Consider the following 26,847-nt stretch of genomic DNA (forward strand, 5'->3'; position numbering starts at 1 on the left):
CGGTAGTTCATCACAATGGTGTTATGTTTCACCAACAGCTGTTGTAAAGCGGTGTGGGCTGGTGCAAAATCCATGAGTTGTCTTTCCAAAGTTCATGTCATCTTCTCTGGATTGCCTCAAATAAATTGCATATAACTTCTAAGTAGTACTCCTTGTTGTCTGTATGATCTTGCAGTAGTAATTTGTGATGAATAATTCCATTGTAATCAAAGCAAACAATTAGAAAGGCCTTCACATTTGACCAGACTTGACATGCTTTTTTGGTTTAGGCTCCTCGGAAAACTTCCATTGAGATGACTGAACCTTTGTCCCAATGTCATAAAATTTCGCTATTTGATTTGTTTCACTTTCTATTAGTAAAAATTGATTCGCATAAGTCATATTAAAGTGTTATCTCTTTGGCAATCTCTCTATGATGATTCTGTGATTAGCAAGCACAAACTCTAACTTTTTCATCAATGATTTTTTGTGCTAGGACCCCCAGACCTGTCTTCAGTCTTCCTGAAAGCAGTTGCACCACTTGTAAACTAGTGGCAGAAACATAGCATCATTTCCAAAGGCCTTCTGTAACATTTTAAACGCTTAGCTCCACTTAAATCGATTTCAATGCAAAATTTCAAATTTTCTGACATTTTGCCATACAAAAAATCGCTGAACATAGTAAAGTACATCTTGCTTTTTCACTTGCCAAACACAAACTAAATGTTGTAGCTGGCTGAAAATTAACAGTAGATCATAGATGGTACTATACCAAAATACAAAAAAAAAATATCAATGCAATTGACTAGATACAGCAAACAGAATAAAATAATTCTCATTACTTTTTGATCAGACCACTTACTTAACTTAGCTTTGTAGCTCTTGGCTTGTTCAACAACCTACCTTCTGAAAGCTTCTATTTCACTCCATCAGTCTTCTCTAAACCTTCTTCACATTCATTGCTGTTCTAGTCTCTAAGGATCTTATCGAATTCACCTTTTTTTTTCTTTTCAACAGGAATTCAAACAAATTCTATTAGTTCACATTTTCCAATTGAGTTTATTAAACTCATGAAAAGTTTAATTTTTGCTTTTACGGTAGTTCTATCAGTTTATACCTAAATTCCTTTTATGAACTGTGTCTAACAGTTATGATCAAATTTTGCTCTTACCCCTCTTCCAAGTTGGGTAAATTTTTCTGAGATTTTAGCATCAATCTCTCAGAGGACTGTCACTTGTAACATTATCATACATGGAGGGAGTGCAATTGGTGGGTTGTCATTTACATTTCTAATCATCAGACTTAACTAACACCATCCTTGAAAACAACTTCACTGTGCTGTTAGTTTCAGACTGGAGATTCATCTGACCATAAAGAATTGATTACCATAGTTTCACAAATGTTCATGGTTCATCTACCTTGAAACATGTGACTTTTTTTTGTTGGGTGTAGGGAAAATGAACTCTTTCAGATCAATGATGATGTTAAATATTGAAAAAAATTGAGTTGTTTCCTTGCAAAATATTTATCCTGTTATTTACTTTCTCTCTGATAGACAAAACATTTGGTGTGCTATGAAAGCAAATATTTAAAAAAAAACCTTATTTTTCTGCATCCGATTAAAAGTATAGACTCGCTGGCACAGAGACTGAAACCCTATGTACTAGCATTCTGCATGTGTTGGCCTCTGTTACAAGCAATCTAAAAACATAGTAATTTTCTAAATGTCTTTTGTGGTATGGTAATATATAAAAAAACAAGTTTCGTAAACTTGCTGTAGCGTATGTACTTGTTGAGTTTTATTCTAAATTATACATTGATGTTGATCTAGGCTTACTTCCTGTTATATAGCAACTAATAATAGCAGAATCATTCATAAATCATACATGACTAATGTGCTATTTATAAATTGTAAACACAACACACAATTCTAAGAATTTCATTTAGTTATTTTTAATTTACTCTAATCATTGCACTGTAAAGAATCATATGTCACACATCGCTAGTAATTATGTTCTAGAAGTGGTTATCGTAGAAACATTTATTGCGATGTATATTTTACTTGACGTGAATAGCTGTTAGTAATTTATTTTTACTATTTGTTGTTTTTTCCATTTAAGGCTTTGTCATAAATATTTTGATACAGTTATTTTCTTTCCCAAGTTAGGAGGAAAAGGTACAGAGTAGTTCATAGTCAGGAGAGGGAAATTATATTCAGTGTTTATAATTTCTTTTTACAAAAGAATGCCGGAACCAGAATAGTGAGGAAAACTGAAGTGCAGAATACAGTTCTGTTCAAGCAACAAAACAAGTATCAAAACAGATGATCCAAACAATTATGGCAAAAGAGAAATCAAATGAAACTGAGAAGCCATCCGTGTTCGTTTTACCGAGAAAATGTATAAATTACCCCAATACTGTGTAGAATTTAGATTCGTTTGACACAGATGCTTTAAGGAATTTAATAAATAAATTTTATGTAACCTAAAAATGCATTCCTACTGTGAAGAGAATTATAAAAGAAGCCCATGAAAGTGAAATTAATTTCAAAGGGAGTGAAATATCTTTAAGGAGAATATTATGTAAAATGGGATTTAGATGGTAAAAAATAGAAGACAACTGGAAAATACTGATAGAACAGCATGACATTAAAATTCACAGAATGGAACTTCTATGATAAATCTCCTTATTTCACAAAGAAGGAAGACGGATTGTACACACAGATGAAACCTACATTCACAGTAGTCATGCAACACCAAAATCATGGGTAGACATAACAAACCTTCATGAGGGACTGATATCCGAAAGCTCACTATTAATAATTGTTCATGCCGGCTGCAATAAAGAATTCATTAATAATGCTTTACTTGAGTATGAGTCAAAAAAGAAAGGAGATTATCACTAATTGATGGATGCCAAAAAGTACATGAAATGGTTATGGGAAAAGTGTATTCCCAACTTGCCATTATACTAGATAACACATCGTATCACAACATTCTGCTACAAAAGCAGCCAAATTCTAACTCTAAAATGCGATATGATAAAATGGTTAGCCATACAACGAATTAACTCCCGCTATGACAAAGTGATAAAATTACACAAAGAAAATCAAGAAATTTCTAATAATCACATTTTTGAAAATTATAGCCACAGTTCTACGGTTGCTATTTTTTCATCCTGACTTAAATACCACTGAAATGATATGGAATCAAGTGAAAAGACAAATAGCTAAAAGAAATACATCTTTTAACATGTCAGACATTCTTAAGTTAGTTGAAGAGGAATTTCATAAAGCGTCTGAAGCTGAGTGGAGCAATGTCTGTGAGCATGTTGTCAACGTTGAACAAAATAAACATTGAAGATGAACAATTATATGATGTGCACATCAACAATTTTGTGATAAATGCGAATTCAGAAACGGACATCAGTTCTTTAGAATCTACAGACAATAGTAACTTCAGAATTTGCTAGCTACAGCAATAAAGCGAGTAGAAAAAATAATTATTTATACTTTAAAATAATAATATTAAATGGGATACTAAAATAGTTTTAATTAAATAGCATCATATGTATTTTTAGTTATAAATATTATCTATATTAAACCGAGAATGTTTTCAGTTGTCCTAGTACTGTGCCAAATGTTTGCTGAATGCTAGTAGTTTTTTGCGCCAACTTACGTGCTGATAGTTATAAATATGTTCTCAAAATAGTTTTCAAAATCATCTTCACAATTTTGGATTATTTTGTAATTATTTTTAACGTATATATCTTAATATTATTTCCTAAATATAAAGTTTACATTTATAATGTATTATAAATAAATTATATTATTAAATATATAAATTATTATTATAATTATATTTTAATTTATTTATAGCACATATTCCAATGTAAGCTGGCTTCTTTGAAATTTCCTGGCAACATTTACAACACTTTTCAAAGAAAGCACTGAGTATCATCATTATGGTACTCAGTGCTTTCTTTGAAAGCACGCATCATTATTCATCATTATGCCCTACTCTAAATCTCTGAATTTTTTATTCAAAGAATTTGTCACATCGCACAAGGTGAATAAAAAATCCTATCTGTCCCAGTTTTGAAAGTAATCACAAAACCATATCGAATCCTCAATGATAAAGCTGAATTTGTGCGTATAAGAATACTCAAGGAATAGAGACTAGGCTAAAATGTCTGACAATAACTACTGTCAGCAATTTAATGACTAATATGTTAACAGGAATCTACAAGATTTCTAGGATAATTCATCTTACATTTTTCTCCATTGCAACCGTGAATTTACTGCTTTGTTCTATGAGCTTTTTACACATTCTTCCAATAATGCAGTTTCACAATCCATTTGTAAGTGATAATCTCACTCACCAGTTAATGCTTCATTAAACAACTGTACTTTTGTATTTATTTATGAATGTTTGCTCTAGGTTCTATTTGTCATAGTACACATTAGCTCAAATTCCATCAGAGAACTGTTGATCCTACTAGTAATTTCATGTTTTCCTTAAATTTGTTGAAAGAAAAAAATTACTCTTAAATAATAATTTTAAATATTACACTCCTTCTACCTTCTTTTCTACACTGCCACGGGCAAAGGAAATGAACAATTTGATTATCAGTCTTATTTCAAACAGATATACATTAATTAATTTGTTGTTTTACACGATCTGATCCAATTTTCCTATAACTGTGTGATGCATATAAATCATATACGATACTACACAATCACTCTAATTATTTTGACATAGAATGGTTGTTATTCTTGAGGAGAGCTATATAATTTTGGGAATAAACTGTGGCACATATCAGGTTGCCTTGGCTATTTTTTTACCAAAGCCAAAAAAGAAAAGATTTAGTCACACATTAAAAATATTTTATTTACAATATTTTTTGTATATTACATAGTTGTAATGTACCTAAATTTTGTACTTAAAAATATGAAAAACTTTAATTAACATTCTATCAATAATTAAAATTTTAAAATAACAATCTCTTTTTTTAATATAAAACGGAATGAACTGAAATGTAATTTTGTTTTAAAAATGATTTCAAATACAGATAAAATAAACTTACTTTTAAATGTAATAATTTAATAAATAATTCTTTAAAAATTTTATTTTCTGTAACAACTGAAAACAAAAACTAACAAATTTCTATAAATAATTCAGAGCAACTGATTGAAGTAGGATATAACAGAGTACAAAATAATAATTATAATTCATCGATCAAATTGTGTGAAATATAATTCAGAATTATAAAAAAAAATCACAATAACATCACCCGAGGTGTAACTTTACTAATATCTGTGCCTACTGTGCCTGCAACATAAGAAAAATGATAAATTATTTTCTAAATGTCAATAACAAGGTTAAATAAATTTAAAAAAAACACATCTTTACATCAGATTATTATTAAATTGTTAAAACTGAACAAGATTTCACTGAGGGAGGGCTTATTTGATGCTTCCTTCTATCAGCCAGGAATATTTCTGCAAGATGGGAAACCTCTCTACAAATAAGAAAGACATAATTTATAAAGGAACTACTTCTCTGAAAATAAACAGTTTTATGCACTTATTTTATTATTAATATAAGATTTGTTTTTTAAAGTAAGGTTTGTTTTGAATTTGCTGCCTTTATATAAAATGTAACCGGATCGTGCTTGCATAACCCAGTTATTTCAGTTAATAATGGCTGTTAGAAACAATAATTTAGTAATTTTGTTGATAGTTGTTTATATACATCCATTTACAATGAGCGCTACAGTTCATGATCCTGTCAAGTTTGAAGTACAAGGAGTAATCCAATTTTTGATGAAAAAACAATCCTGAGGCTGAAATTCAAGGTAAATTTGTGCCATTTATGGGATAAATACTATGAGACGCTTAAGTAAGACAGTGGTAATTCATTTCAAAAAGGGTAAACCAATGATCATAATGGAGAATCTAGTGACCGGCTGTTGTGATAACCGATGATTTGATTGAAAAAGTCAATGAAAAATTTGAGAAATCTGACACTTTACTATGTCATAATTGTCTTTGATACATATAAAATTTTGACTGAAAAATTGGATTATAAAAAAATTGTGTAACAAATGGGTGCCAAAGATGTTAACCACTACAAAAAAGTAAACCATCTTAGTACAGCGCATGAATTTTTGTGGTATTACAAAAATTAAGGTAATAAATTGATTGACCTACTGAAACCTGGATTTCTTATTCATACATAGAGACAAAGCAGCAATCAATGTGATAGTGGCAGTCGTCATCTCCTAGACTGAAAATGTTCAGTTAAGAAGCTCATGGCTAGTGTTTTTTGGGATAAAAAGAGTGACTTGCTTGTAGAATTTAGTGATTGTGGTACTACTGTGAATGCCAATACATATTGCAAAATGTTAAAAAAATCTTAGAAGAGCTATAAGAAACAAACATGGGATGCTATCCAAGAGGATTTTGTTTTTGTATGACAGTGCCCAGCCATCCACAAAAGGCAAATCAGAGGTGAGGCAACTGAAAAGGTTTTATTGGAAAATCTTTGACCATCAATCCTACAGCCTGATTTAGCTTAAGTGATTATTTTCTTTTTCTTCGCCTTAAACAATAGCTTGCATTCAGTAAGGTTTGAGAATGCTATAGTTTTTGTGTGGTAAGTTTATTCATATTTTCAGTTTAGTTTTTTCAAAACAAGGCTCATACTTTCAATGCCTCCTCATTCATAATACTAGATAATATTTTTTTTTAATTTTAACAGATTTTGGGTATTTAATGTGAATTGCACCACTTTTTTGCTAGCAAATTAAAAAAAAAATTACACTATGCATCATCTGGAAAAATGGATATCAACAATTCATTCACTTTATCTAACTAGTGTAAATTTTGTATATTTATTGATCGGAGTAATATTAGTGGACCCCCATATATACTCTCTAATTAGTCAGTGACTAATTTTTATCAACATATATCACATGATCCTTTCATATATGGAAGTAAAATTATACATGAAAATTTATACAAAATTTAACAAAGGGCTTAATTGGCTCTTCTATCTCCCTTTGAAAATAGAATTTAAAAAAAAATTATATATATTAGTGTTCTGTAATAATATATATGAGAAAATATAATTAAAACAAAATTTAATAAAAAATTTTGTTTAATTTTGTAAAAATTTAACAAAAAGTAATAATAAAAGTATGCATAGGACTGAGAAAAAAGTAAAAAGATTTTTGTTAACTAAAAACAAAACATGAGTTAGAAGATCGTTTCATAAGATATAAAAGTATCAAATTCTTCTCTCAACCTACGATTTAAATTTTAGTTGCTAATTCAAAGAAAGTCTGAAAAATACATTTAGTATTTGTAAAGTTTCTAAAGCCATATCTATGCAATTTTGTTCTTCTGTCATAATATTTTATTTGTTCTTTCTATAGTTACGTAAACATAATCACAGAAACTACAAACAAAATCACAGCAACCAATATTTCATGTGTTTGGTATCCCTTCATCACAAGGATTATAAAAACCAGAGTGTACCTTGATGATGGTGATAGTATTTATCTTCCTGTAAAGAAAGTTGACAGTTCCAAGGGTAAGCCAGGCAGGCTATATTTTAATATCGTTGGCTCCTAAATACTATTTACTGGGCAACTGCTGGTTAGTGAAACACTTTGAAAAAACGTGTAGAAGTTAAAAAGCTGTATAGTTGATGATTGCATTGTACATAGATTTATGTATGTATATATAAATATATATATACACAAGTGTCCCGCAAAGAAACGAGGAAACTTTCAGACATGTTCTACTGGAAAAAATAATGAAAAAAGTTCATATAAACATAGGTCTGGAAATAGTTTGTTTTGAAGTTATGGCTAGCAAAACAGATGAAAAATAAATAGAAAATGGTATTATTCTTTTGGTACCTAGTAAACTTTATTCTTAATATAGCAAAACAAAAAAAAATAAAAATAAAATACAGGAAATGATAAAGAGTTAACAGAATAAACAAACCTCAGTTACTATAATTGTTTGAAATTCCCTCCTTCACAATGTACACAGCAATCTGCCCAATGTAAAATGTTTCTGGTTGCTTCCATATCATCTCAGGATCATTTCATATAAATTCAATAGCGTTTCGTGCTTCAATGAGTAACTCTTCTTTAGTATTAACTTTTTGTTGGTATACTACCATTTTCATATGGCCCCAAATGAATTAATCTAGTGGTGTTAAGTCGTATGATCGTGGCCAATTGATTGGTCCACCACGTTCAATCCAGGTTAAGGCATTTTTTTTTTCAAGTAATTTCAAGCTACTAAAGAAAAAATGTGGCATTGTACCATCATTCTGGGAAATCATTTGCAATCTAGTTTATAAAGGTAATCTTACTAAATATTTGCCTTTAGGTTCAGTAATTTAACTGGTTATAATCTTTCAAGTTTATCTTATTTACAGAATAGCAAAAACGAACAGTTACTTTTCATTCATTGTCTTATGCAAATTTTATAGATAAAATAATTCAAAGTAAAAGAATAATAAAACAGAACTACATGGCCATTGCAACTTAATGGTTCTTGATAATTCAGGTGTGAAGTATCACCTGAAGTACCTAAGAAAGCAGAGTTCTGACAACCAAGAAACAAAGATACTCCTTAGTAAGGATAAAATCGTAACAGTCGAACTATGTTTAACAGAACAGACTTTTATTATCTCTTCATATGGTTAGCTAGAAACAGTTACATATTTCTGGTAATATCCAAAAGAATTCCATTTTACTTAAAATCTAAACATATATAAATAAAAAAAAGTGCAGAATATATTTAACTGATGACAACAATTATTGTCATCACACACACACACACAAACACACGTACCTAAGAGGTCAAGAAATTTAAGCGATAATAATACTGATACCAAATAGCAATTTCAACTTGCCTATCTTTTGATGACCCTCCACTGCGTTCTCTATCTTTACTACTATGTCTATTATATCTGTCTCTACTTCTGCTGCGGCTTTGCCTACTATATTTGTCTCTACTTCGGCTTCGGCTACGACCTCTTCTTTCTCGGCTACTCCTTTTATCACGTTCTTTATCTCTATTATAATCCCAATCTCGATCTTTACTTCTATATTTCACATCACTTCTATCTCTATCCCTTTTCCAATCTTTACTGTAAGTACCTTCTTTGTCTCTACTGTAATCCTTCTCTCTTTCCCTACTATAATCTCTATCACTGTAGCCTCTTTTCTCTGGGGTATAACCTCTTCTATCTGAATCTCTATCTTTACTATATCGTCTTTCAGATAATCCACTAAACAATAAAAAAACACAAACACATTCAGGTACAGCTTAATTTTCAAAATAATACAAATGTAGTTAGTTATTAACAAAGTACAACTTATTTCATAAAAGTGAAAAATCTGATGTGGACACCACATGACTTCATTCTACACCTATTAAATTACAAATACACTTTTTTTGCTGTACTCATTTAAACTTATTTCATTTGAAAGTGAGATATGATCTTCCAGTTCATTAATAAACAGGACACTTACACAATTGCTGAAATATTAGTTTTTATTAACATCAAATATTTAAACAATTCAACAATCTTACCTGAAATATTAGAATAGAGTAAAAGTTCCTTTATTACTCTTTAATAAATGTAAATCTTATGTCTATCTAATCAATATAAGGCACCTAAGATCCATATTGCTGTAGCTAACAAGAGGAAGGCACAGGCTTCAGGACACCAATTTGAACCATGTGTGAATAGTACGCTGTTTACGTGTCTTCATCACAAAATACTAACACGCAATATTCAATTATACTCAAGAAAAATTTCCTCAGCATTTTATATTAGTTTAGATTTAATCTTGTTTCACGTCACTCAAGTAGATATGTGGTGTACATGAGAACATGTCAAATCCGTAACCATGCACACATTGGTTCGAATCCGACTTCACATTTTAAACTTTGTTTTTTAATTTGAATGTATTGATTTATTAATAATTATTAATCTCTGTAAAATTTTTGAATTAAAATGAAAAGTACATCAACTTTTATTTCATTAATAACTTCTGCTTTTTCTTTTTTTATTGTTATTATTGAAATTATTATTTATTGTTAAATTTTTTTTACAATCAAAGGTTAATAATTATTAATAAATCAATATATTTAAATTAAAAAAAAAGGTTAAAAAAATATATGTATATGAAGTCGGATATGAACTGACGTCCTTCCCCTTGTGAGATTCAAATATTTCATTAAATAAAATTTTATTTGACTGTAACTCTGGAACCATTGAAAATAAGTACCACTTATAGATAATATCATTGAAAAGCTCTTAACGAAGGCTTATTTCTGCAGTTAAGAAAAAAATCCAAAATCCAAATGTTTCAAAATTGAAACACCCCTATATACACATTTTTGGTCCAATAAATTGCAATGAAAAGGGGAGGTGCAAAACTAGATGTTACAACAGTCCTAAATACAAAATTTCAACATTTTACGACTAATAATTTTTGAGTAATGCGAAATACATACGTACATACGTATGTACGTCATGTCAAAACTAGTCAAAATGGATTCAGGGATGATCAAAATGGATATTTCCGTTGAAATCTGAAAACCAAAATTTTTCACGATTACAATACTTCCTTTAGTTCGTACAAGGAAGTAAAAAATCTGATTTCGGCATCACATGACTTCCTTGTATGTCTATTAAATTACATATACACATTTAAAAAAAAAAATAAGAACATAAAATTTTATTTCAATAACAATTTTTTATTGTTATTGAATTACTACTATTTATCATATTTTTTTTTATAATCTGAAGTTGGTTAATAATTATTAATAAATTAATATATTTAAATCCAAAAAAATTACAATGAAATTATAAACTGTACGGCAAGTCTCACAGATATATATTTTATATATATTTTTCACTCAAAAATCTGTAATATTAATAAAACTGTTTTTAACAATATAATACGGATAACAAAAAGTAAGACACTATATATCTATTATCAAAATCTATTAATAATTTAGAATTTTGTTTAAAAAAAATACATGTTATAGATAATTACACAGAGATACACGCAACAATACAGTGATAGATAATAAACAATGTTTAAGTGTTCAACATAATAAGCAAAAAATAGAAAAATTTGTTACAGAACTCTTATCAGCCTGATTTCATTTATATGCAATACATATCACATTTACAGAAATAATACAATTCTTACGATTATTCGTTGTTTAATAAATAAAATTGGGACAGTAAGTTTTAAAAGAAATTTTTCTATTTTTTGCTTATTATATGGAACGCTTAAACATTGTTAATTATCTATTATTGTATATCTATTGTCTATTACATATATTTAACATGTATTTTTTTTAAAAACAAGATTCTAAATTAACAACAGATTTTGATAATAGAAATGTAGTGTCTTACCTTTTTTGAGATCAGTATCATTTTGTTTATATTATTTATAATATCATTTATATTCATAACAATTTTATTTATATTACAGAAAGTTTGTTTTTTGAGCAGAAGAAATGATATCTGTGAGACTCTTCCTTAAGGTTTTCAATTTCATTCTAATATTTTTAATATCACTACATTTTATTAATTATTTTTTTATTCTTTTTTATGAATAACTGACTGACTGTTAACATATGGATTTATAATTAAAATTTATTACATTTCTAGAACACAAAAATATACATTTTTTGAATTCATGGGCAATCTTTTCTGTTGATAGTCATATCATTCTCTTCATACCATATTTTTCCTTTTGTAATAAAACTAGTATAATCTTCATGAATTGCAGATCCGTGATGTAATATTGAACTTATTACTTTGTAAGTGTAACCCTTGATTTTTATTGTTAAATTCAATTTTACCAGTCAAATTTATTTCTGTTTTATTTATTCCTTTTTTAATAAAACTACATAGTATAATCTGTTGTAAACTAATACTTTAATTTTTTTTAAAGAAGTGATAGGAATCAAAAAAACTGTTTTATCTTCAGTACTTTCATTTACATAAGAGCATTTAATATTAAAACAAGCTATAGTATATTTTCCTTTAAATTAGATTATTTTGAGTACATTAACAAGTTTTTGTACGCAACTTACTACTATCAAGTACTGCTATTTAGCGGGGCGATTTGTAAAAATACTATCCAGTACTGCTATCTAGCAGTATGATTCATAAATTCACATTAAAAAATGAATAAAATGACATATTTAAGTCCCACGGTTCATCAAAAAAAAAAAAAAGACCCCGCTGTCTAACAAAATTCGAGGTATGTTTAGAAAGTATTTTTTGTTACAAATATAACTGAACTGAAACATAATGTTTTCACACTTATTTTTATTATTTTTTTCACATTTTCATTTTACTTTTAGGTTATGTCATGTTTAGAATGGTAAACGTAGTTCATTGACTTTGCTGTCTGCAGACTCTTACCAACACCACGATTTAAAAAAAAGGTGATGAAGTTCCTCCGATGTGCCCTTGTATGAACAAAATATTTCATTAATTAAAATTTCATGTTGCTACAACTCTGGAACCAATGAAAATAAGTAATACTTATGATATCTCATAGAAAAGCTCTCAATGAGGGCTTATTACTACAGTTTAAGCTTTTTTGGACACTTTTAGTTCAGCCAACTACAATCAAAGGGGGAGGTGCACAACCAGATGTTACAACAGTCCTAAATCCAAAATTTCAACATCCTACAGCTAATCAATTTTGAGTTATGCGAGGTACATACGTTATGCCAAAACTAGTCAAAATGGACTCGGGGATGGTCAACATGGATATTTCCACTGAAATCTGAAAACCTAAATTTTTCACGATCACAATACTTTCTTTACTTCATATAAGGAAGTAAAAAAGGAACAAATCAATTTTACATAAGGCAAAATTGATATTTTATTAAAATGAAATCTTGTATTACACCAAAATATTATGATAAATTTAAAATTAATCATTACCGCTGTGAATATTTTTTTTATATATATATATATATATATATATATATATATATGTGTGTGTATATATACATTGCGATATACAATAGCAATTCTGTAGTCTACACTTCAATTTCTTCAGCTATCTTTGGTTAAAATAATTAAAAGTAATAAATTAAAACAGAGAAAGATGTTTTGAAGTCTCTAATTGGTCTACTTTAAAAATGATTGTAAAATCAGTTTACATTCTTTTGTATTGAGATAGGTAAATTTTTTATTTATTTACTTGTATTTCTTTTACACAAAATTTTTCTTCTTAGACAAGAGTGGCTTTCTAACTCTAACTACTAGAAGATGCAATAACACATGATATAAATACACAGTCCCTAGCTTTAATTTATCATGCCAAATGATATTCAATATCAATTTTCTTATGGCAACCAGTGCATTAATAAGACTAAAGCTTCTGGCACCAGAATTATAATATTTTCAACAATAAAAATAATGTTGGTGATGGAGTGGTTGCCTTACCATGCAAGCAACTGTTTGAAGTTGATATATACCTGACCAGACTAACACTACAGCTGGTCTAACACTACAGCTCCTAAGTTCAGTTTCCTATCATTATTCTATGATTGGGTTCTAATTAACAACACTTCTTAGTCGGCAATTTATAAAATTGTAAAGTTTATATTACAAGTTCAAAGTGCATTCGCTACATGAACAAGGAACACTGCTGCAAATGGATTCTGCATCAACAAAGCAGCACTAAACATTTAGACTTCTAGAATATCATAGAAATCAACAACAAAAACAAATACGAGGGTTATTTTTTTTCAAGGTTCGATCAGTTGTGAAATAAAAACCCGCGCAAAAATCAGATGAACCTTTGCGCATATGTGTTGTGCAGCGTCTCTAGTATGGCCTTCAATCACGCCACATCACTTCGTTTAGTTCTGAACACGCAGCTAGTACGTAAACATATCTACAACAATAGCATCTCCTGCCAAGTGTGAAGTGCGTGCGGTAATTTGATTTCTTCAGTCAGGCTGAGGGGTGTAATGCAGCTGAAATTCATAGACGAATAAGTAATGTGTATGGTGAAACTTCAATGAGTGACAGCAAAGTGCGAAAATGGTGCAGGAACTTTAAAGCAGGACATGCAGATGTTTATGATGCAGGCGGTCAGGGAAGGAAGCGAGTGTCAACTGATGATCTCGTTGAGCGAGTGGATGAGGCAATTCGAGAAAATCGTCGGTTCACAATTTCTGTATTGAGCGATTCGTTTCCTGAAATTTCAAGGTCAGCTCTCTACACCACTGTGAGTGAGAGAGACTTCTGTACCGCAAACTGTGTGCGAGATGGGTTCCCAAGATGCTGTCCGACCATCACAAAACAATGAGAATGGACGCCTCCCTAACGTTTCTCCAGCACTACCACAATGAAGGAGAAGATTTTTTGAACAAAATTGTCACAGGGGACGAGACATGGTTCCATTTCGAAACTGAACAAACAAAAGAACAATCCAAACAGTGGATGCATTCTCATTCTCCCAATAAACCAAAGAAGTTCAAGCGAACCTTCTCCAACAGAAAGTGAATGGCTACTGTGTTCTGGGACCGGAATGGAGTTCTCTTGGTGGAATTCATGGAACGTGGCACGACCATCACTGCAGCCAAGTACTGCGTGACTCTTCAACGTCTACGAAGGGCAATTCAGAATAAGCGGAGAGGAATACTGTCATCAGGCATTGTCTTTCTCCATGACAATGCTCGGCCGCACACTGCAGCTGTAACAAAGAAGCTTTTGCAGCGTTTTCGTTGGGAAGTATCTGATCACCCACCATACAGCCCGGACTTGGCTCCATCCGATTTTCACCTCTTTGCTCACATGAAACGCTGGCTAGGAGGACAACATTTTGGCAAAGACATCGAGCTGCAGACCAGTGTAGAAACATGGCTGAAAACACAGGCGGCTCTGTTCTATGACGAGGGTATTAGAAAGTTGGTACCACGCTATGACAAATGTCTAAATCGGAGTGGCGACTATGTAGAGAAATAGCGTAACTATGTAAGTACTTGTTACAAATAAAAACGTTTTTATTTTCACTGTGGTTTTAATTTCGTGATCGATCGGACCTTGAAAACAAATAACCCAAGTATTGTAGCATATTTTAAAAATTAATATAGATGTGAAAAATCTACAGCAGCTTGTGATTATTCTATTGAATTTGGAAATGCTGATTCTAATCACTGTTGAATTGAGCAATTAAATAATAAGTGATAATACTTCTTTCAGCAATGTGATTACATCCCACATGGATTTAACTGAACTGGATATTTAGGGGAATTACACACTACAGAATAAATGTGTACAAAGATAAGTTTACATAAACTTCAGTAAAATTTTCAAGTAACTGATGTCATATGACTAGATTTTTATTTAACAAAAAAAAATTCTTATACATATTAATAGAAGGATTATAAATTAAACATATGATTATAAAAATGGAGTACTCTACAAATTGTGAAAAACAACATTTAAGAATTAAAAATTCATTAAAAAAACAAAACAAATACTGAAAAAAAATGAAACCTAATAGATGTAGGGCTTGCAATAAGTATAAATGTTTCAAATCCCACAATAATAATCAATATTTCTTTTTTTTATGTTGTCAGTGAATATTATATTTACACCATCTACATATAATCTCATTACATTCATTTATAGTAGTACTATTTTCTGGAATAGTATCCATACCTAGCAGAACCTTCTATAACTTTCTAGAAGGAATATATAAGAGTTTTACCTCTTATGAGAGGAGGAGAAAGATATAGTGAGTACATGTATATTATGTCATTACCTTCTAATCCGGCTCGCTTTTTCAGCCTCACCAAAATGGGCTTCTGAATCTGGTATGTGTCTAGTATGGCTTCCAGATTGAGTTGGTTTTCTAGTTGCTGCATAAGGTGGAAATCTTTCATTCATTTTTTTCTCCAGTTTTTGCTGTAAAAAACTTTTAATTAAATTTATTTTATGTTCACTTTTTTACACCATTTAAGATATATGATGGTCCAGTGTTTGAGAGTTTTTTGCTCAGAATTCTTTCAAACAAAACTGATCGATGTGAAATTTTGACAGTAATTGGGGAGTAGCTCAAGGAACAAAAATTATATAGTGTCAATGTGTGCTTTTACCCTGGGGATGGAAATTAGTACATTCAAAATAACCACAGAAATCAATAAAGGAATAAATTTTTTTGTAGAGTCAATACTTCTTGAGTTATTCACAATTGAAAATGTTGATTTTCATATAACTATCGAACAATTTTTCACAATTAACTCAAAAACCTTACGTTTTATCCAAAAAAAATTATTATAACAAAAAATGAAGCTTATAATAACAAAAATTGTTTTTTTTTTTTTTTTTTTTTACTTCTGCAGATGTAATACAAATCAAGTTATGCCTCCCTGAAGGTAACTTTTTGTTCACCAAAAACTCAATTTGAACCCTTCAACGTTAAATAGAAAATTTTTTGAGGAAAACTTATAGGATATTTTTCAAAGTACTTGAAAAGATCTTTAAAATTAGCTTTGGTAAAAGTCATTAGCATAAAAACTAATGGATTTATGATGAAAATAATATGGTTGTCTTGTTTTTCAGAAAAAATCAACAATGAAACAAATGACTTTTCTGCAAGAATTGGAATTGAACATAATCCTTTTACGATTCACTTTATTTAAGTACTAAAAATATGTTCTACAAGTTTGGCCAGTTTGGAATGCCTAGATTTGAAAAAAAGTTTGATTCAAATTTGAAGAAGTTTTTGAAATTTCTTAAAAATTTTATTTTTTTCACAATAATTCAAAAACTAAAGAAAATAAGTAAAAAGTACAAAAAGTTAGCTTTTTTTTTTTTTTTACTGAAAATTTTTTTTTTATTTCTCTAAAATAAAAATTGATTGGGAGATATCACTTTCAGAAGTTTGCATCCGAGTGCAAGGACCACCTTCCGCGAGCCTTTAAACTCAAAAATTTCAAAAATAAAGAGCTCAAAGAATCTGAACTTTACATGCCTTGTAGCCCTTGAAAATTCTCTGCAAAACGATTTTTTGAGCGATTGGATAGCTTAAAAATTAAGGAAGTTATTGTTGAAAAACCAATCGCACTTTTTCGGTGAAGTTTTTAGAGAATGTAAATTTTTATTTCTCGACAGTTTCGGAGCGTTTATGAATACATGTGAACACATATAACTGTATCTACATATGTATAAGTATATCCTCACACTCATATTTATGTGTGTATATATATATATATACACATTTATATATAGATGAAAGTATAGGTAAGAGAAGAAAAGTAATGGAGCACACCATAGGCAAACAACACCTGCTGATGGATGATAGAACTTTGTGTGCATAGATGTATATAGATATATTGTACATGTATATATGTGAATGTATATCTCTTTTATATGATGTAGTCAGTACATTTCCAAAACTGAAAGAATAAACACGAGGAACATTTTAAGCTGTTGAGAATTAAGTTTTTTTGTCATTAGGATGGATTCTAATGGTTGCAACGCTGTAAAATATCATAAATTATGTTTCAGAATAAGGAAAAATGTTTATTCTACACATTTAAATAGTCTGAGCTACAAAACACATTTATGATGTTAACAATTTTTTTCATAAGGAGTGGTTATTAAGGGTTATAACATTGCAATAAATCATAAATTATATTATAAACAGTAAAGGGATTTCAAATTCATTATAAATGCACCATTAAAACACTTCAAACTGTTGAAAACTAACTTTTTTTTAATTTCATCATAAGGGGTGGTTTCTAAGGTTGAAACTCAATAAAACATCATAAATTATATTCCACAACATAAAAGAATGTTTATTCTACATATTTAAACATGATTTCAATCTATGGTTTTTGAATTTTTTCTAACAAGGGGTAGTTTTCACCCTCAAAAAACAAAAACCACACATCAGGAATATATAAATTTTGAAGCAGTCAGTTAGATAAGCTTAATTACAAATTTTCATGAAAATCGATGTTGTCCGAAAGAATTCTGAGGTAATACTCTGTATTTACGGTTAAACACTGTGTTATCTTAACTTGTTCATTAAGCCTTGTATTTATTTCCATGAATGTTTTTCTTCAATATCAATAAAACCATGCAACTATAATTGTTCACCAATTCTCCAATACCCATTAGCCAGTATGCAACAACAAATTAAAAATCAAGAACTGATTGATCTCTAAAGTAAATATTTTTTTTGTTTATAATTATATAAACTCTTAACATCAGTGCTGTAAATAGTGGGTTAATTTTAAATCCAAAAATTTGACAAAATAATAACTTAAAAGTCTAAAATATTAACAAATATGGCACAACCCTATTTGTAAGGACCAACCTGGCATCAGGAAATTTTAAATGTATAAATTCTAAGCTTTTACTTGAGAACTCAATTTCTTTCATAATTTTAGTTAATATTTTAATTTCAAGTTGCTACAGCATTATAAAATATGTATTAAAAACAACTTTAGAGATTATATTTATAGTTTCTAAAGTAAAGTAAGTATAAGTGGGTTTATAATCTTATAAGCTCAGTAGTTAATTGCATGTGGTTACTTAAAATAAGTTATCCATTTCATATTTTTAATTTATTGTAATCATAATAAGATTATCCAGATTTTCACTCTTCTGGACTATTTCTATCCCTTCTGGTCAGTTGCTTAGGGTTATACTTTATAAACAGATGGTGCATTACCACCAGCTGTGTCCAATGGAAGTAAAATCTGAACAGTAGTGAAAGAATACCACTTATATATGCTTCCACCTCCATATAACAGAACCATGTTAGCTAACCTAAGCACTTTTTAATATATATGCTTCTCCTTTTAATATATAATATATATATATTAATATATTATATTATACAATATATATATATTATATTTTAATATATATGCTTCATATATCAGTGGTTCTATTTTGTTTAACAAAGACAGCAACAAATCATATTTACTCTCCTGTTAAATGAGAGTTTACTACTCTTCAAATAGTAGTACATTAGCCCACTGGTTGGTCTATTCGTTAATTTGCATTGCAAATCAGTTGTGTTAACAGCTAATTTTCAAAGTTAAAGGTTCTGAGATTCAAATCCTAGTAAAAAATAGTTGCTTTTATATGGATTTGAATACTGGACAGTGGAAACCGGTGTACTTTGGTGGCTGGGGTTCAATTAACCACACATCTCAGAAATGGTTGGTCTGAGTCTGAACAGGATTACATCTCATTTACATGTCACATATCATCTAAATCTCATTGTGCTGTGTGGGTGGCTTACTGGTCACTAACAGATTGAAACATACAAATCAGGAGAAAAACTAATAATAAAAAAAATAGCAATACATTTTTTGCTACTCAATCATGTTAAGAAAAACACAATGCACATTTAAAATTATTGGCGATTTTTTTGAAAACACTTTGGATGATTTTAGTGCAAAAGAAAATGCAATGTACATTCTGAGGCTACAGTTATACCACAAAATTATGACCTCAAACCATCACAGTAACTGAGATAAAAAACCTATCTACCAGATTGTAAATGCTAAATAAAAAATTTAATGAAAAAAAAAATTAATTTATTAAATCTGAAAATATTTCTACTACCAGTTAAAACTATGGAGTATAATACATCATAATTATTTCTAAAGTCAATTACATCCGCAGACTTTAAAATTGTTTTTTGAAAAAATATTTATAGAAATTAATAATTATTCTTGAAAAGTAGTTGGTAAGGCAGAGAAACAAATAAAAATTAAATTTAAAAAAATTGTGTTTTTACAACAGTAGGTTTGGGTTAGGTTAAGTTTTATAGAGGATAAGTCTTTGGTTTTGTTCATAATTAATGGATTAATCAGAATTTTTCTTAAATTACTAATAAATTCTTTTAATTTTAATAAAAACATTAATTTGATTTTATTAATCATTCTTAATAAGTCTTAATACTGGCATTTTTTTAGTGATACCAATCAAATTTTTATTTTATATTTAATCTAGAATAAAAAATCTAGGTAAAAAAAAAAGCTAGCTTTCAAATTCTACTTTTTTTTAAATTGTTAATATAACCTGTAAGCTGTGATTAACATAATGCTGTACTACAGATCAACTACTCATAATGATTTTGTGATTCAAAAAAAGATGTAGTGAAATAAAAGAGTACAGTAAGTTTTTTTTATTTTTTATTAAACATAAATAAGATTATTTATTATTTAATAAACTACAAATTAGTAAAAAAAAAAAAAACGTTCTAGGAGCACGTTCATTCTGTTTCAGTGTATCTTCAGCTGAATATAAAAGAATTATATGGATTACTTTTTAAAATTAACAGTAGTAAACACAGATTATTAAAATAAAATATATCATAAGAATTCTAATGATTAAAATTCCAAATCTAATGATAGCTATCTAAGACATTTTATTAAAGAATTATTACTACTAATTTTGTAAACCTTTTTTTACAGCTGATGTTGTACTGAAAGACAGTAAAAGCACTAATGGAAGAAAAACTTGGATAATTTTCTTTTTATTTGGCGATTACTTAAATTAAATTCTTTAAAAAAATTAAAAATATGACACACACCGAACAAAAAAGTGGCCTATCCCTAAATGAGTTATACAAAGGTAGACTAATTCATCAATAAGAAAAATGAACTAAAATTATATAGTATATTTTAATGTAGTTATAGAATTCAATACAAACTGAAAGTGCAGGTTACCATGAAAATCGATTACATAAACACACACATATAAATTGATCTGTTAATTATACAGAAGCTATAGATTATAAGCCCACCAGTTGTAACACCACAACTTACACTTTATTAATTTATAGGCAGTACTGAGTGTCAATGATCGCACCCAAAATTTATCAGATTTACAATTATCATAATTAACAGTAAAGAAACTATGAAAAAACTTAAAGCATATATATATATATATATATATCTATATTACCTGAATTGGAACAGGAATGCGAGGAAATAATGTTGAGAACCACTCCAGTTTACACAAGAAATTTTTAAGAATATTACCAATTGTCATGACTTGACCCCCTCCAGCTTTCACATCAAGTTCCTATAATAATTACACAAAGTAAAATACACATCACAGACTGATTTTTTAATAAACAAGATACACGTAAAATATGACAATTAGATAGCCAACTGCTTTAAGAGGAGTGATAAGCTAATTTTTTAATAACAACATAATCTTTCTTCAAATCCAGTATCTTGAGTCGGCTGATAAACCACAGAGAATTTACTCAGTCACTTCCACTTTCTATACAATTTTTCTGCTACTACAACCCCTATTTGCAATGTCTTCCTTAACTTTATCTAGCTATCTATTTCTCTGTTTACAGTTTAGTCACTTCACTTTTTATCTAATTCTTTTTATATGTCCAAACTAATGTAACTTTACTCTCCCTATGATATTCCACATACTTTCTCTTATCATGAGATTACTTACTTCTGCATTCTTTAGATACTCCCTTTTTGTCTTTCCTAACATACTTCTAAAAAATTTCATTTTCTCAGTTCATAGTACACCTTTCTACTGCCTTTTGTAATGTTGAATATGAATTATATAGAATAAATAGAATTATATAATAAGTAGATCATATGAAAAATGTCTTAATTTTCTTTGGTATTTTCTAACTCCATAAGGGTCATTTCACATTCTGTGTACTATTCTTTCTACCTCTCTATTTACATTCCCTTTTTGTACAAGCCCACTACTCTACACTTCTATTTTCACTACTTTAAGAACTTTAATTTCACCTTTTCTATTGATCTCTCTCTTTTCTGGTCAACATCAATATCTTATTCTATTTTAACTTGTTTCCATATTTCAAGCGTCAATTACTTTAACCTGCACATTGAGCTTTTCCGCTAAACTTTAATTTTCATCTGATATATCCAAAATAACACGCTATTGAATAAAATTAAAAATATTCTTAAATAACCGAACAGAAAATTTGTGATCACTTGATTTATACTTTAGAATAAAATAGTGTCATTATACATACTGAATAATTAAATGGCACTGGTATGTATCAAAGTAAACATCAATAAATTTTTACAGGTTACAAAAGTAGTGAAAAAAAGACATATAAGACAAAACACAGTAAAACATATTATCTAAATCTTATACCGCACAAGAAAAATGTTTGTTTAGTCCAGTTGGTAAAATTCACAAAAAACGAAGAAATTTGCAGCAGAATTTATATGTATATATATATATGTGACAGGATTTAGCAAGAAAAATAAACGTGGAAATTAATCATTTAATAATGTTATAATATCAGAAAATAGAAGCAATGTATTGCAAGTTATTTTCTAACTGCAACAGCATTGTTATTTTGATGTTACATGTACATGAATTGGTATTAAAAATTATTCTGCACCAGTCCTAGTTTATATTTTGATGAATATTTAATAAATTCATAACATTTTCACTTATTAAAAGCTTCCACTTATATAAACTAAACTGATATCTCAGTTCTACTAATGAATGGTTTTCAAGATGCTTTACTTTTATATTTATTTGCATAAATTTTTTGAGTGTTTGAAGATGTGTAATATTATTAACTGTATCATAGGTTTTTGAGAATTTGATGGAATCCGATCAATAAGAGCTACTTGGTCATTTATCATTAATTTTGATTTTCTAAAATACCTCTTTGTTCTGATTTTGGAATCAGATTTATTGTAAGTGTGAAAGACATCCATATAATGCTCTCATTTAGAGAAACATAGTGCAAAAATTAAGAAACACAATACTAAATAACAAATGGTTAATAATCAAAATATATAAATGGAATACATCATTTAAAGACAAAATAAATCCAGCTGCAGGAGTAAAAGAGTATACTCTTAATGAGTTAACTACACTGCAAACTAACTATACTTTTGTTTAGGAGTTAATACAATGTAAATTGATATAATATACAATAAAATTATTAACTTTTAACATGAATAAGAAAGACAGGCGTCCTACTCACAAAATGAAATAAAGTAAAATCCGTCTAAAACAAATACAAATGAAAATTTACAATTTATTCATTCACAAAAGAAGAAAAAACATAACATACAGTGTGACCAAAAACAAATGGTTCAGATGTCAATCATAAAAACAAAAAGATTAACATAAAGGATGATAGTAAAACATCTGTATTTTGAGGCAGATACAGAGATACACATGTACTGTGCAAAACTCAATTCAATCACAATTCAGGGCTTTCATTTAACAAAGAGATTCTCTATTTTCATAGGGCTTAGCAGCAAAATGATTCCTATGAAAAATCAATTATTGCTGACCTCCACGGAAGAACGGTAATGTTGGTCGGGTTTGAATCACCAGTAAGGCTCAGCATTTGTCATATAAGCTATAAATATTATGATACAAAGCCTTGATCTTATGCGATAAAACAAAATGTTTTTAACAGACTCCATGAAGGATCACCGCCAGTCCACAGGATGATGTAATCACAAAAAAAAACTTCATCCAAAAAAAATTAAGATTCATAATAACTGGAAACAATGGCTTGTGATAATGGAAATACTAAATTACAAAATCAGTAAAATAAAATGTAATAAAATCAAGGAACGACTAATTACCTACCTCAGGATCCTCCAAATATTCATCGTACCAATCCCAAAGATCAGCAGGTGGTTGTGTGTATCTGGAAATGAGGAAAAAACAACTATAAAAAATTATAATTTTACAATTATAACATAAAACTATATTTTTAAATGTTAGTACAAAAGAAAATGCAAGTAAAATATACACTATAATGACTGACTAAAAGAAAGTACATTCATCCAGTAATCGAGAATAAATTTCCATTTATAGAAAATAAAAGTTAACAAACTTTTAAAAATACAATTATATGAAATGTACCTATCACCCTCACTTTTTAAAATTAAAGTTTAGAAGATAGCCTTCTCTTGACATAAAAATATCACTCTCAGCATTTTAAAATTGAACATAGATTGTAGATGAATGAATATACTGAGTGGAAATAAAGGAGTAAGAAGAAAAAAATATTAGAAAAAAAAATGTTCTTAAGGTAGGAAGGTTTTTACAATTTCTGCAAAAAATGTAGAATGAAATTTTAATCTACAAATTTGGAGAATATGTAGTTTCAAAAATAATTTTTTTATAAAGGTAATCAATTTCTGAATCTTCACAAAAATCTTAAAACCTAGACAACAGTTTGCACTGATGAATCACAAAAATTCAACAGTGAACCCCGCTTAATAAGTAATTTAATCTTTTTAAAACTAGTACCTGAGATAACCAAAAGTTTAAATATAATCCTGTGATATAATTTTTAATTAGAATCAATCAAGTTTCTTCGCAACATTTGAGCAGTATATGTTGCTATGCACTCATTGCACTTGTTCTGCATAGTAGCCTAATACCATGCATATCCTGTGTTATCTGTTGACCCTGTGTTTGGTCCATTTTGTCAACTGTTTACAATTTATTTATTTTTTTAAAATCGATATTTATAGATTAGAATTTAAAAAATTTTAATTTATTGTTAATGAATTACTTACTAGTAGTATTCAGTTAGAGAGATGTAAATGTTTCACTGTTTATACTGTCAGATGTATGAATCATAATTAGATGAGTCATTAGTTTTTATTTTTAGCATATACGTTTTAATTTTTATCTAAGTCAATATAATAATTGTAGTTATAAATTATTCTGAATAAAATTTTATCTTTTTTTACTGGAAAAATCAATCAATTTGACCAAACTATTCTAAAAAGATTTTTTTTTACACAAACAGGAAAGTAAAAAAAAAAAAAAAGTCTTAACTAATATATGGAGATGCAAATAAAGATAGAATAACAATTTAATAAATGATCTTTAAGAGAGAAAAATTAACATTACATCAATGTTTGTTACTTTATACAACATGCTAAATTATACTGAAATTACTCTGACAAATATAATAAAAAATGTTTGTAATATATGGCAGAGTAATGTAATAAAAAGATTTATTTTGCTTAAAATGAATAAAAAGTTAAGTACATGTTCATATGAAAAATTTTATATCCTATTTCTCAGAAGTTTGTTGTTCAACTGGCTTAAAAAAATTTATTCATTTCATCTAAATGAAATATAATCCATATATTTCATGATATATGAAGTGATAAAGTAGTATAGTGATATATACACAGCTTATGGTACAATAATGCTGTAATGGACATCTACAATTCAACATGGTATCACAGTATTTTTAAGAAAACATTACTACACATATAAGTAAAAACTGTCCATATAAGTAAAAACTGCTCTCTGTAAGGGTGTAAACAGATGGTTAATAGAAAAAATTACTTTACTGCAGGTTAATGGAATGTTACCAGAAGAGAACTAGTAACTACAATGATTTTTGGGTATATATACTCCAAGAAACTATTCTGTGATTTTATTGTGACAGATTATTTTTAGAATGCAGTATCATACTTTTGTCATTTTAACATATGTTTTCATTTATACGTGTTTAAAATCCATAATTAAAAAAAAAGAAGATATAACTATGATTAGGTTTCCAAGTAGGTACTTCATGACTAAATAAATAATTGTAATTAATAAATGAGTCTTGCATAACTTACCAGTTGAAGCACCAAATAAGAAATTAAAATAATGAGCAGGTTATAATATTTGTAATTCAGTTAATAAATTACTGATATTTCTTAACTTTAGTTGGTTGTAGTCTTTAGAAACAGTTTCTATGATAAATATATAATTTTTTTATCAATAAAACAATAACAATAAAAATCTTAAAAATAACTGTCCACAACAGGACTAAATTATTTACTATTGTTACACACAATTGTACGTCCCAGTGATTTGAAACATAACTGTGATAAAACATATTGTCACAGACCATACAGTGAAAATGAGCAGACAGCAACAAGAAACTTCAGTTCATCTGAAGGAATTTTATAATTTATAACATACAAAGCAGTTTGACCAAAGAAAAACATAAAAATTTATTTGAAAATGTTTTGTTTTAAACACATAACAATTCACGGTGTTGTTTAAACTATTTTTCTCTCTCATTATTCTATTCTTTATTGCAAAGTATAGAAGTGATAAGAACTAAGAAAATGTTTTTCCCAAATTACCTATTATACTGCAAGACTGCAATTTGTATGAAATTAATTATTAACACTTGATATAGACTATAACTAGAAAATTATAGCATAGAATAATCACATGTACTTTAATAATCACTGCATTAATAAAAATTGTAAAAATAACACAATCCTTGGTCCAATAAATGGAATACATCCTTGCAATATTATATTGTCATTTGGAAGAATTTTCATCTGAATACTTCTGTTTCTAAACAGAAATTTGATAAATACAAAATTTTACTGCTTCAATAAACTAAATAAAAAATATTTTATAATAGACTATTAAATGAAAATGAATGAACTTTTTCAAGCTGATCAATATCAATTGACAACAAGTCACATTTAGAAAGGTGGTGCCAGTAGTGTGTCGAGGGGACGCCACCTGTTCAGTTAACCTGAACTTACCTGATGTACATAAAACCCAGAGCACGTATGTAAGGTGAATCAGGATGGGTTATTAACCCATTTACCTGCTTCCTTGTCAACTTCAATGTAAATAGCTTATATAGAAGGCAGTAAGCAGTTGATACAATCCCTCCGGCTCCAACACCACGTACCTAAAACAACCAGATGATTTCACTAACAGAGAGTATAATTAAAAAAGGAATAAAAAAATCTCAAAAATTATTCCAAAATTTAAGAAT

General features: G+C 28.7%; 1 protein-coding gene across 2 annotated transcripts in view; it reads right to left on the reverse strand.

Annotated features, from left to right (window-relative positions):
* Window positions 1–4,945: 4,945 nt before the first annotated feature.
* The window catches only part of LOC142327813 (pre-mRNA-splicing factor 38B), a 45,074-nt gene continuing 23,172 nt past the window's right edge, over window positions 4,946–26,847 (reverse strand). The window contains exons 4-9 of one of the 2 annotated variants that reach the window (XM_075371148.1): window positions 26,609–26,760; window positions 23,670–23,730; window positions 21,003–21,122; window positions 15,832–15,974; window positions 8,916–9,293; window positions 4,946–5,309 (exon numbers count right to left, since the gene is read on the reverse strand). In XM_075371148.1, the coding sequence (XP_075227263.1) occupies window positions 5,288–5,309; window positions 8,916–9,293; window positions 15,832–15,974; window positions 21,003–21,122; window positions 23,670–23,730; window positions 26,609–26,760 (876 nt within the window). In that variant the 3' untranslated portion in view covers window positions 4,946–5,287. The remainder of the gene's footprint in view (window positions 5,310–8,915; window positions 9,294–15,831; window positions 15,975–21,002; window positions 21,123–23,669; window positions 23,731–26,608; window positions 26,761–26,847) is intronic. The other variant, XM_075371149.1, reaches the window with a different exon arrangement.

This window comes from Lycorma delicatula, chromosome 7 (assembly GCF_047948215.1).
Source record: "Lycorma delicatula isolate Av1 chromosome 7, ASM4794821v1, whole genome shotgun sequence".
In the NCBI taxonomy this organism is placed as follows: Eukaryota; Metazoa; Arthropoda; class Insecta; order Hemiptera; family Fulgoridae; genus Lycorma; species Lycorma delicatula.